The 13,513-nt window shown below is 39.7% G+C and overlaps 1 protein-coding gene across 1 annotated transcript; it reads right to left on the minus strand.

Annotated features, from left to right (window-relative positions):
* SNRPC (small nuclear ribonucleoprotein polypeptide C) lies at positions 1 to 13,242 on the minus strand. The gene is made up of 6 exons (XM_044255013.1): positions 13,138 to 13,242; positions 12,752 to 12,794; positions 7,906 to 8,014; positions 4,734 to 4,823; positions 3,302 to 3,406; positions 1 to 615 (listed from the first exon to the last, which is right to left on the minus strand). Exons 1-6 carry the CDS (start codon positions 13,143 to 13,145, stop codon positions 491 to 493), a joined length of 480 nt encoding a protein of 159 aa, XP_044110948.1. The 5' UTR covers positions 13,146 to 13,242; the 3' UTR covers positions 1 to 490.
* Between the last annotated feature and the right edge of the window lie 271 nt (positions 13,243 to 13,513).

The raw sequence follows: 13,513 nt of genomic DNA on the forward strand, positions 1-13,513 counted from the left end.
AACTGAGCCACCCAGGCGTCCTCTATTGTTTTAATCAACAAAAAGTTGATACTTTAAAGTGTTGGGTTTACCAGGTCTTGCACAAAAGAACTTTTCTAAATAAAAGCAGGGTGTCCAAAGGGACTCACTATAGCTGAGGAAAAAGAATGCCATGCAGAGGCATCCTGCAGAGAGAACGAGCTAGAGAAACACAACCAGAAGACTTCATCTCTTTTATAATGCACAACGACTACAGAGGGGAGAAAAAAGGGAACAGGTTTTTAACTAAAACAGCTGACAATTTTATTTTCACATTTCACAATACAAATGAAAATTACTTTTTTTTTTTTGTCCCACTACTCCCCTGCAAAAACTATTCTTTCTTTGATAGAAGGGCAAGCAAATCTTCCTTGTCCTGCTGTGAAGAAACACCCAGAGTCACAGCACCATGATCTCCTGGTGAAGTAGAACAAGTAATATAAAATGAATATAAAGAGGTTCCTGTCTCTCCTTATCTGTCCGGTCGAGTCATTCCTGGCCGAGTGGGCACCATCATGGGACGGGCAGGAGGTCTCATCATTGGGGGCCCAGGCATCATTGGCATGTGGCCTCCCATAGGTGGCCTCATTCCAGGAGCTGCAGGACAAAAGAAAGAAAAGGAAAAAAGAGAGTCAGAAAATACTATTTATGAGCGAGCTTGATGGGACTTCAATTAAAGACAAAAAAGTAGCCCCCCCTGCAAAATGCTGGAAGAAAGACATACTTGACAGAAGAAATGCAACAAATTCATCACATCTGTAAAGTAGACATTCTCAAACAAAGAACGAAGGTCAACACAAGAACCATATGGGAATCATGATCTAATGATAGTAAGGGGGAAACTATTAATAGACTGCTTTCCAGAAACCACCAGGGACACTAGTTCCCTAAATTGACCTTTTCTAACTCAGGGAAATTCACAACTAAATTACATGTTACTCAGTCAGCATTTTTAATCAGTTCTACCCACCATATAACCAGGAGCTATTTCATGAATGTACACAGGCACAGAGGACAATCTTACCACTAAGCGTTTGTTCGGAGTTGTAGGAAAGGTGAGCAGGAGGCCCATGCTGAGAACCTGTTAGTAACCATACTTAGCTCAAGTCAAGAAAAATAGGCAATAATGTGATTTACAACAATTAGTGCACACACGAAAATCTGATTTTTCTAATGCATGTTAGAAACTGTTAAGGAATTTTTTGCAGTGTCCCATCAATATACCAGCCAAGTGAATGAGCCAGGGCAGGGAGGGCAAGTGAAGGTGGGGGTTGAGGAGGAAGATTATAGGCAGCTTCACAAAATTGAGAATATTCTACCTCCTCAGCTGAGTGGTGGGTTCACGGGTATTCATTTTATTATTATGCCTCATAATTTTCAGGTCTTCTTTTTAAATATAAAAATTGACATAATTACTTATTAAACCATTTTGATTAACGGATTGAGATAAATGGTTCAAGAGAAAACTATATTCAAAGCCAAATACAGCCTTTTCACAAGAAGTAAAACACAAGTATATGAAAAGACACAACAGGTACAGAATTTTTCAATTTTCAACAGGAACAGAGAATAATACTAAACTTCTAAGTATCTTATTAAAAAACCCCAACTTAACATAACCTATATTCAGCATTTCCTAGAGGAAATTCATCTGGACCAAAGACTGAAAACGAGGCATCTGAAAAGTTGTTTACTTTGGTCTCCACAGTGCATTTAACTGTAATTAGTTGCCAAGAGTGGCAACTAAGAGTCTAATTACTAGTAAGTAGTAAGTCTAGATTCCTTTTTTAAACTTTTTATTATGGAAATGTTCAAACATACACAAGAATAGAAAAAAAAGAGGATAAAGAACATCCATGTACCCATCATCCAGCTTCAGTATTTATTCATCCCTGGCCAACCTTCTATCTTATCCCAACCCGTTCTTAACCCTGCCCACCCCCAACTAGTTAAATTATTTTAATTCAGATAATCGTATTATTGTCTTGGCTGAAAACAATAAAACACTCAGGAGAACTGGCAACACCAAACCTGAATTATCAAATGTCAATAGCAGGCTGGAGCTGAGTTCTAGAAGCCTTCTTTAGGTGTTTCATGCATTCACCAGTTCACCACATCCCTAACCCCTCTAAGAATTTGAATTTGTGACCCTGATTTAAGAATGCAAAAGAAGCCATGTAAGTCACTTTGTTTTGGGTCAGAAGCCAGTAAGGCAGAAAATCTTATCTAGACTCTCCTCATATCCCTCTAAATGACACCCACAGCGAGCACACTGAATGCTTCTGGCTAGGAAGCTACTGTAATACCTTTTTGTACCTTGTCTTACCAGCTGAGTTGGAGGTTTCTTATGGTCATTGTATTTACTCTAATTACATAATCTGTTTTGCAAATCAATAAAATGAATATAAAAAAGGAACTGTTTGGGGCACCTGGGTGGCTCAGTTGGTTAAACAGCTGCCTTTGGCTTGAGTCGTGATCCCAGGGCCCTGGGATCGAGCCCCGCATGGGGCTCCTTGCTCAGTAGGGAGTCTGCTTCTCCCTCTGCCTGCCACTCCCCCTGCTTGTGCTTTCTCTCAACCCCCCACTCTATGTCAAATACAGAAATTAAATCTTAAAAAAAAAAAAAAAGAACTGTTTCCATGAAAACTAAGTAGGTATTTAGAAAACCTCAAGTAAATCACCCCAGAAAGTGCTCACGAATTTGGTAGGCGAAGGGATCATAAAAGATTGGAACTAGACTGCCTCACAAGGTTTCTAACCATGAAAGAAAATGAAAATAAAGTTGGTAAAGAATGCATTATGGGGGGGGGTGCATGGGTGGCTCAATCTGTTAAGCGTCTGCCTTCGAGGACTCCCTGCTTGGCAGGGAGTCTGCTTCTCTCTCTCCCTCTGCCTGCCACTCCCCCTGCTTGTGCTCTGCTTCAAACTGAAACAGAGAAAAGTAGCAGCAGAAGTATTTACCTACCCTCCCCTTTATCTCCCCTTGGAACAAACTCATCTACCTTTACCTCCATTATAAATGGCCAAAAGTTAGGAGGAGGCAAGTAAGTGGCAGGAGGGAGAAGAAGAAGAAAAAAAAAGGCAGCCTTATCCTGTTTTTAGTAGTACAAGGTCTTTGGGTATCATCCAATTACACTGGTAAAACAAATATTTCTTTTTATCATTACAGATTTACAAATATAATTTGTTGCAATAACATGTTTAACGGTGAACTAAGAATCCTATTGAAACAGAGAACTAAAACACAATGAAGCATCCTAAAAGGAAAGAGATTCAAACTTACCAGGTCCCACTGGCATCATCCCAGGAGGAGGAGGGCCCATCATGGGCATCATGGGAGGGCCCCCCATGTGGGGCGCTGGCATCATACCAGGGCGAGGAGGACCCGCTGGAGTAACAAATGGGGGCAGAGGTTAAGATATGCTTACATATTTTCTCTTCTATGAAACTAGTGGGGCATCATAGTCTAAGTCCAAGTTCTGGAACAACAGACTTCTTATGGTTTCTTTTTTATAAGAGCAGAGCAGCAAACATAAGTATTCCACGAAACTTTATGTCCAAAAAACAAGAACAAGACTGCCTCAACAGAAATAGAAAATCAAGTCAGGTTCTCCCAAGTTAAAAAAAATTCCAGAAGTTTATTTATTTATTTTTTTAAAAATATTGTGCTTTCTGTAGAGTTTCTGTCAAACTAAAGCCACAAGCACCTAATCCCAGGTCCGTTTTTTAAATCAAAATCTTTAAAAGATTCTTTGGAACTATGAAGATAAAGATGTATATGCAGAGATATTCTTGACAGTATATTTACAACAATCTGGAACAACTTAAATGTCCAACAATATGAAAATGGTGAGATTAATTATGGCACATTCATACTATAAATCATTCTACTATTAAAATAATGGAGTTGGGTGCCAGCCAGCCAAAATACAGACTAGGACAGAGAAGTAACCTGAGAGCCACTGTGACCCAAGGCCTGATTGGTCCCAGGATGGCGGAAGCCCAATAAAGGTTTGGTGGGCCGTTAGTGGCTGACCTGCATTAGTGTGCAACTATATAAATAGCCTACTTCCCCATGTTTATATCCAGGGTTACTTACAAGACCAAGTTTAGGTTTCTGAATTCAATTTCAATCTGAGCCTTTTCAGGAGAGCCATGGAACTTATGGCCTAATTACTCATTCTCCTTCTGTCATTCAGAAACAAAAAATCTTCATAGAGAGGAGAGGCCTTTGATCCCTTCCACTTTCAAATGTCTGATTCTGTCTTTCCCAAGGTACATATATTGGTGTTAGGTGGGTTAGAAAATAGGAAAAACGACTGAAGAGTTTATCTACTACTTTAATCCTCCAGTGTTGGGTTCACGGCAGTAAATGATGTGATGTACTCATCGATGTATTAATATTTTAGCTTACCTAATATAATAATAATAATGAGCTTCATACATGAGCTCATCTAATCACAGGTACATTCTGACCTTTCCATTCAATTTGTATCAGACCCACTTGGGAAGTCACAAACACAATATCCTAGCAACAACGCTATCTAACCCTGAAGATATTTTAGAAATGATATCACTGAAGTTGTTTTCATTTACTATCTATATATTCAGTACATGAGCATTCAAAAGTCAACTGTGAGGTAATCTAACAAAATCAACAGATAATCTGCTGCCCTGAAGTTATGGCTGTTAAGAAGAAAACTTCATAAACTTACGGAGACTGGGGGGAGGTGGGATCATTGCCCCTGCAGGAGGAGGAGCAGAGAATGGAGTAGGAGGTATCTTTCCTTGTTGAAATGCAGCGGCTTTGAATAGAGTAAGGAAAAAACAACACACAGTGAATAAGAACTCAACAACTCACTTACCAAAATAACCATTTTCTTTTAAATCATTAACGGTCCCAATTATTTCACTTTACTTCATTTAAGATTATTACATCACAGCCTCTAGAAGTTTTAAATCAACCGTAGGTATTTACCAGCAAACATTACAATTAATTTGTTTACTGATTTTGGTTTTTTAACCTATTTTTTTTTTAAAGATTTTATTTATTTATTTGACAGAGAGAGATCACAAGTAGGCAGAGAGACAGGCAGAGAGAGAGAGGAGGAAGCAGGCTCCCTGCTGAGCAGAGAGCCCGATGTGGGGCTTGATCCCAGGACCCTGGGATCGTGACCGGAGCTGAAGGCAGAGGCTTTAACCCACTGAGCCACCCCGGTGCCCCTGGTTTTTTAACCTATTTTTATTTAGTCAGCATTTCTGTGGCTGATCTATGGGAGAATGGAATGAAGACCTCCCATTACCAATGTCTTACCAAAGAGATGCAGACTTCTTTAATCTGTAGATGCTGTTCACAATTTGAACCATTCACAGTTTTGTGTGGAAATGTGTGATACCTACCCAAAGACCAGGCTTTTTGTAAAACCTCACATCATTTTGGCTTAGTAGTTTTGAAATTAATGTACTAAGCTAAGAGACATGAAAGAGAAATAAAGATTTCAAAGCAAGAGTCTGCCCTGAAGAAGATTATAATCTTAAAAAAATGTCCAATACAATCAACTTTTTTCTTTCAGGGCACAAATGAATATGAGGCACAAATGAAGACAAAAGAAATTAAAGATAATTAATAAGTGGCTTTACAAAGAAGTCACACATAAATACTAAGATACACTCATAGTTAACTATACTAGAACTAAAATTAAGTAAATATATAAATTTAAAAATAAAAATAAAAAGTACACTCATAAAAGTTATTCCTTAAATATAAGTTATTTTCCAAGTCAATGCAATCTGCAGCCTAAGGATACCCCACCTATCCCCATTCCATCCCAACCAGCGCAATGTAGGTCAAATTACGCAAGTAAATCACTGCTAACTCCTAAAGACCAGATCCAAAAAGATGACTTTTAGAAGTGGAGATTTATGCACAGCTAGCTACTTATGCCTCTGAATAGAGCCTGTGCTCTATAGGAGATCATATCCCAACAAGGGTTTTCCAATCAAAATGACACCTCCCACAACCCAAGCAAAAGGACAACTTGTAAAGACTGAAGAGGGAGTAGCTAAGCCATTGGCTCAACAGTGGACTCAAAGCCAACATAATCATGGACATCAACATCCCATGGTGTGTCCCTAAGGGCCTGCCTTCTCTCCTCCAAGTCTTCCATCAAAAACATTTACTCATCCTAAATTCTGCTGCCGCATCCGCAAAATAACTAAATGAATACAGTTCTAAACTCTAATGCCAAGAAATTTCTAACATCTTTTCAAATAGAAAAAAAAGATTACATCATAATATATTTTTCTTTTTTCCAAAGATTTTATTTACTTGACACAGATAGCAAAGCAGGGAGAGCAGCAGAGGGAGAGAGAAAAGCAGGCTTCCCACTGTGCAGGGAGACTGATGTGGGGCTTGATCCTAGGACCCCAGGATCATGACCTGAGCCAAAGGCAGACACTTAACCAACTGAGCCACCCAGGTGCCTGATACAACGTATTTTTTCAAATGAAACAGGACAATGTCCAAGATTTGCTCCTTAATAATCCAGGATGGAGAAAGGGAGATGAAGGTTTTTGGTGGCTCTCAACTAAAGGCAATTTTGACCCTCTTGGGGACACGGGGCAATGCTTGGGGACATTTTTGGTTGTCATCACTGGGAAATATTATTGGCATCTGGTGGGTAGATGCCAGGACTGCCACTGAACAGCCTACAATGCACAGAACAGCTCCACAACAAAGAATCATCCAGTCCAAAGGCCAAGAGCATTAAGTCTGAGAACCTGGTATAAACAAAATAACACTGTTGCAACGAGGTGATGGAAATCAGAGGTGGGGGTCAGCCATAGAAGGTTCTTTCATTAACCCGTCTTCCTCCTTTTTTGGTATTTTACATAAGCTTTGTTTTCTTAAAATTGCAACACAATCAAAGCCCACATTTGCCCGCCAGCTCTGAATAAATGAAAAAGGCCATGTCTAAAATACACCAGCATGATCTAACATAGAAATGCTACATCTTCTTTCAGTGTCTTGAACTCAATTAGACACACAAATACTTCCCAAATTAAACAAAAAGAGGGGGGCCTGGGTAGCTCAGGTGGTTAGGCATCTGACTCTTGATCTCAGGATCATGAGTTCAAGCCCTGCGTTAGGAGTCTACAGAAAACAAAACAAAACAAAAAGAGCATGGCATGTCCAACAGAGGTCTGAAACATACTCAGGTTACTTTGTCACATCCAATATTTCCTTCTTAACAGAGTATCTTTGTCAGGACTACAAGAATAAGAAACTCAAAGTCTCTCAAACTCTTTGAAAGTAACTGTAAATCCACTTCCACATTTTCCCATTATAAAAGGAAAATAGTTATAAAAAACTATGATCAGGGGTGCCTGGGTGGCTCAGTTGGTTAAGCCTTCACCTCAGGTCATGATCCCAGGGTCCTGGGAAGCCCCACATCAGACTCCCTACTCAGTGGGAGCCTGTGTTCTCACTCTGCCTCTGCCCCTCCCCCTGCTTGTGCACTAGCGCTTTCTCTCAAATAAATAAAATCTTTAAAAAATAAAATAAACTTATGACCACTACAAAGGAGGTTTCACATAAGTTTGCTACAATATCTGGTCCATGTCAATAAAGAAATACTAGGCAACTCATTCTTCTCTGCCCCACTTCCCAATCTAATCAACATCTGATTGCTCTAGCCTCAATAATTACTATTGATGTGTTCGTATATTCCCTGGGAAACCAACGACCTTCTAATTCTTTCGTTAAACACATCAGAATGCTCCTATTTATCACTCAGAATGAGCTTCTTCTGTGGAAAACAACAGAGAGACAGGGATGAGAAAGAATGGGACCATTCTCCCACAACAGAACAAGAGAGTGAAACATACTTGTTTTGTCGATCAGGCTCTGAGCCTGTTCTTCCATCCATTTCTGATAGTAGTCTTTCACATTCTCTTTGTGTTTTCTACCACTGCAATGTGTCTTTCTTACAGATGGCTGTAAGACAAAAAGATCATATTGGTCACAGAAACAAGTTCTCCAGATCAGAAATTTTATAAAGCCCTTCTTTATATATAGGTAGCCTGGCTACCTTTAGCAGCTTTAGCTGGGTGCTGAAGCATGATTTACAAACATTATCCAACAATGCACTGTGGTCATTTATAAATAAATTTATATATTTATCAACTGACCAGAGGTCAGCAAACTATGACCCATGGGCCAGTCACCTGATTTTGTAAAACAACGGAGTGGAACACAGCCACATTCATTTGTTCAGGTATTATCTATGTCCTGTCCTTACTCTAGTAGTTATCGCAGAAAAAGACTATATGGTCCACAAACCTAAAATAATTAGTCTGGCACTGAAGGGAAAGTTTGCAAACTCCTGATCTAGAACATAATGCCACTTTAATGCCCTTTCTTAGATTATTCTATAGCAAAATAATACAGCTTACATATATTTAAAGTATACTGTTTATAAGAATATGTTCTTTTAAATGACTTTGGGTCTAGAATATAGACTATAAATCACATACAGACTTTTGTCTCTAGCTCACTAATCCTTTGGTTTTTTAACAGCTTTTCTGAGGTAAAACTGACATAAGATAAACTCCACACATTTAACCATTTGTTTAAGTTAACATTTATTTAACACTACATGCCAAACACCATGCTATGTACTTTACAAGCAGTGTTGCCAAACACCATGCTATGTACTTTACAAGCGGTGTCTCAATCATCCTAATAATCACATGTGCATGGTACAATGGAATATTAACCAGAAAGAACCCATCACTAATTCACACAATTATGGATGAATCTCAAAAGGATGCTGAGGGCACCTGGGTGGCCCGGTCAGCTATATATCTGCCTTCAGTTGAGGTATGGTCTCGGGGCCCTGGGATTGGGGCCCTGGGATTGAGCCCCGCATCCGGCTCCCAGCTCAGCAGAGAGTATGCTGGTCCCTCTGCCCCTCCCACCACTGCTCGCTCTCTCTCTCAAATAAATCTTAAAAAAAAAAAAAAACACACACACAATATACTCAGCAAAAGAAGTGAGATACACAGAGTATATACCCTAAGATTCCATTCATATGAAGTTTTAAAACCAGTTAAAATTGACCTTTCATAATAAAAACCAGATCAGTTGGGGCTAAGGGTGCAGGGGACAGAAAGTAAAAAAACACAAAGGAACTTTCTGGGGTGATGGAAATGTTCTGTATCTCATGTATACACCAAATGGAAGTTATTTGCCAAATTATCAGACCATACTTAAAAGGTATGCATTTAATCGAAATATAATTCAATAAAATTGGGGCGCCTAGGTGGCTCAGTGGGTTAAGCCTCTGCCTTTGGCTCAGGTCACGATCTCAGGGTCCTGGGATCAAGCCCCGCATCAGGGATCTCTGCTCAGCAAGGAGCCTACTTCCCCCTCTCTCTGTGTGCTGCTCTGCCTACCTGTGATCTCTCTCTCTGTCAAATAAACACAAAAATCTTTTTAAAAAATATATATATGTATAAATATAAAATTCAATAAAATTGATTTTAAAAATCACAAGCCTATTATCTTTAATTTATGCTTAAAGACTTGTCTTAAAACACATAGTTGGTAAGTAGCAAACCAAGGCCTCGAGTCCAGACCTTACTCAGATGCTCCTCATGGCTGTTTAATTACCTCCTACCAACAGAACCTCTCTTCACAGGACGGCTTCTGTAGCAGCAGACAGGACCAGTATCACATAACCACAGACTGTCTTTTCATGGTCTACATTTCAAAATACTGTTTGTTCCCTGACTCTCCAGTGACCAATTACATAACACAACAAGGCCTTGAGCCTTATAACAAAATCATGCCTAAAAATCAGCAAAAACTCAAAAGCTGAAGTGCTGAATGTTTATTGCATTTCAAAGTCCACCACAGGGAACTGCTTCAATCACTATGGAATTTTTCTACAGGGGTTCCTGACATTTCTCAGAAACAGACATTTGTTATAAAGGGATCCTTTTATTCTCTGAATGTTGGCATTAGCAAGATAAGGTATAAAATGGTTAAAAAGCATTAACCTACTCACTAACAATTTTAGAAAATCATGATAAGGGGTCAAAGGGGCTAGGATCAAAAAAAAAACAAAACAAAACAAAATAAAAACTGGGACTCTATAGGCAAATTACTGTGATACCAACTTATTGGAGGAGTCCCATTCAGGACAATCTATAATAATATTCAAAACTATTATTCCTTCAAGAGGAGTCATCCTACTTACATGTTCCACAAATTAATACTGAACATCTGGCTAGGGTTCCTGCAGCTACTATTCAAGATGCCAAGATGATCAGGAGCTCCGGTTTAATCACATTTCTGCAGAGGCAGCCAAATACAGAGCTATAGTTTTCAAGGTGTGGCTCACAGGCAGCTACGGGTGTCTCAGACACACCCTTCAGGGGGTCTGCAAGGTCAAAGTAGTTCCATAATGATGTTAAGACATACTTTCCTTTTCCACTGTATTGTCATTTGCACAGATGATATCAAACTTCTGGCACTTTAGAATGAATCAAGGCAATGGCAACCCAATGTATTAGGGGTTGTTGTATTTTTCAACACTGTACTCATGGGGGCGGGGGGGGGCAGTTTCACTGAAACTGTCCTTGATGAAGCAGCAAAATTTTTAATTCTATTAAACCTCAACTCTTAAGTTCATGTCTTTTTATTTTTATTTTTTTAAAGATTTTATTTATTTATTTGACAGACAGAGATCACAAGTAGGCAGAGAGGCAGGCAGAGAGAGAGGAGGAAGCAGGATCCCTGCTGAGCAGAAAGCCCAATGAGGTGCTCGTTCTCAGGACTGTGGGATCATGACCTGAGCTGAAGGCAGAGGCCTTAACCCACTGAGCCACCCAGGAGTCCCCATGTCTTTTTAAAATTCTGGGTACAAAATGGGATGTACAAAGTACTTCAGCCCCATGCCAAAATATGTTGCTATTTCAAAGAAAAGCAGGACTGCAAATAGTTCAAGTTGTAAGTTCTACCGGCTGCCTCTTTGATGGAACATCATTTTTACTTGACAGACTGAGAAACAAACAGGAGATTCAGACTTCTCAGAAATAAGTGAAGTGAGCCTGTCACTTCAAAGGAAGCAATTGGTAGTATTTATTGCCAAGGATAAAATTTGAGCTTTCGCACAAAACTCAGAATTTTAGAAAACCTTATCTACTACCATGAGCTTGTCAGCTTCCCAATACTTAAAGTCCCCTTCTGATTAGATTGTGACATTAATATGAATTTTTATATTACATAATCAAAAATGTGTCAACACATGGAACACCTGTATGACTGAGTGCACCAATATTCCAATATTCATTTTCCAAATGACCAAAGCACATTACAAAATCTTGTCTGGTAAAAGATTCACTCAAAGTGCAAAGCAGATCAGTGAAATTGCCGGGGGCGGAGGGATGGAGACAGGGAAGGGCAGAGGTAGAGAGAGAATAGAAGGGTTCAATCTTACAATCCTGAGATCATGACCTGAGCTGAAATCAAGAGTCAGATGCTTAAATGATTGAGCTACCTATGCACCCCCAGATCCATGAATTTTGATGTAACAGAGTATGAAAAGTTTGAAACAGTTTCAGATTCCACACTGCAACTAGTTTGGATGCAGTAATATAAAGTATTAAAAAATATCCACAATTATCTAAAAAGGCTGGTAAAGTACCCTACTTTTTTCAACTCATCTATGTGAGGTTGGATTCTTCATATAATTCAACCAAAACATAGTGCAACAAATTGAATGCAGAAGAATCCACCTGTCTTCCATTAAGTCAGATATTACAAAGGCTTACAGAAAGGCTAAAGCAATACCATTCTTCACAATACTTTTTTCTTTTTTGAAAATAGCTATTTTTCACTTTTAAAATGTTATTTGTATTACAAGTAAAAACTTTGTTACGTTCAAATGAATCAGTATTTTTTTAATTTTAAGTTTTAATTTCAAATATACAGCAAATATTACTAATTAAACCAATATAACTGGCGTAACTCGTTTTTTTAAATGACCCAGTAATTTTTAAGAGTGGCAAGAGATCAGGAGACAAAAAAAGTCTGAGAGCTGCTGGCAGAGAAGCCCTGGAGTTAGACTGCTTAGGCTAACCTTCCAGCTCTGTACAACTGATTTAGTAACACCTAGACAATCATTTAACCACACTCTACCTCAGTTTCCTCTTCTGCAAGATGGAGATAATACTAACCGCTTAGGCTTAATATGAGCATTAAACAAAATGATACATGTAAAGCATCTGGACACATAGTAAATGCTCAATCTTGGTTGTTATTTGACAGTTTTTAATCAAATCAAAGCACAGTACTCGGTTTCAAATTTAGGCATTTCTTTCCAGTTTAATCAATAAAACTTCTGAGTGCCTTGTCCCAGTCAAGTATTTGAACTTTAGAACACGTCCCTGGAAACTTTTTGTGCCATAAAAATTTTTTTTCACTTTCTATTTTGCTAAAGCATTTTTATTTGGCTCTCAACTGAAAACAGTAATTGCTGGAAAATCAATAACTACGAATTATGAAAACAGTTACAGGAAAAATGGGGGAAACAAAATCCAGGTTATTTTCTCCAAGCAGGAGCTCTTAAACCTTAACAGGATGAAAAGCCCAAATTTACACCTAAAAAAAAAAAGTCTAATTTGTTAAGCACAAAGTGTTCTGAAACTGAGAAGAGACACTACTTACAGAGTCATGGGTGAGGTACGTGTCGCAGTAGTCACAATAAAACCTGGAAAGAGGTGGAAAACAGAGAAAAAGAGAAGACGACCACCAGTTAACAGATGCCCATCCACCAGAGTGCTGTTCAATGAAGGCAAATTATAAAAAGACCTACTCATGTTTCCAAGACATTAGATAAAGCAATCTGACAGAAACTAGGCTTTTCGTTGCCTTGGGCCGAGTCGACCTACCGACACTGCAAGAGGGCAGTATCTGCAACTCCCAGGCTCCCTTCCCCACATCCTCCCCCTTCCCGGAAAATCTCAAGAGCTAGAACCCTCTCTGCACCACCCCACTGGGACACAGTTAGCGACCATGACCGAGAACATCCACAGATTCCGGGCCCCACTCACTTAGGCATGTTGCTCTGCAGGCCGTTGCCCACTCCGACCCGCGCCGCCCGGAAATGACGCACACAGTAAGCGCCGACGCCGCGGAACCTATGAGTCAAACGCGACTCCAGAAACCCTACCCAGTCATCCAATCCGCTTGCTGCGCTACGCTGCGGGGCGCTGCGACGGCCTTAGCCGCGGCGGTGGCCGAACGAAGGGCGGGGCTTTTCTCCCTCTCTCCTATAGCTAGGCGGAAGGCGGGGTGGGGGTGGGGGCTGTACGAAGGACCCCGGCAAGGTTCAGTCCCCGCCCCTGAAATCTCCGTCCCTGATGGTTCCGGCAGCGTGTTAGTCGTTTTTTCGACAACTTTATAAGCATTTCCTTGTGTGTGCCAGGT

The sequence above is a fragment of the Neovison vison genome, chromosome 1 (assembly GCF_020171115.1).
Source record: "Neovison vison isolate M4711 chromosome 1, ASM_NN_V1, whole genome shotgun sequence".
In the NCBI taxonomy this organism is placed as follows: domain Eukaryota; kingdom Metazoa; phylum Chordata; class Mammalia; order Carnivora; family Mustelidae; genus Neogale; species Neogale vison.

Bases quoted from the DNA above. Each gene is read 5' to 3' on its own strand.
- SNRPC (XM_044255013.1), bottom strand. The intron at 4,824-7,905 runs GTATGTTTCACT...CTCTATTCAAAG, and splicing joins GAGCCTGATCGACAAAACAA to CCGCTGCATTTCAACAAGGA. The intron at 3,407-4,733 runs GTAAGTTTATGA...TTGTTACTCCAG, and splicing joins CCCACCTCCCCCCAGTCTCC to CGGGTCCTCCTCGCCCTGGT.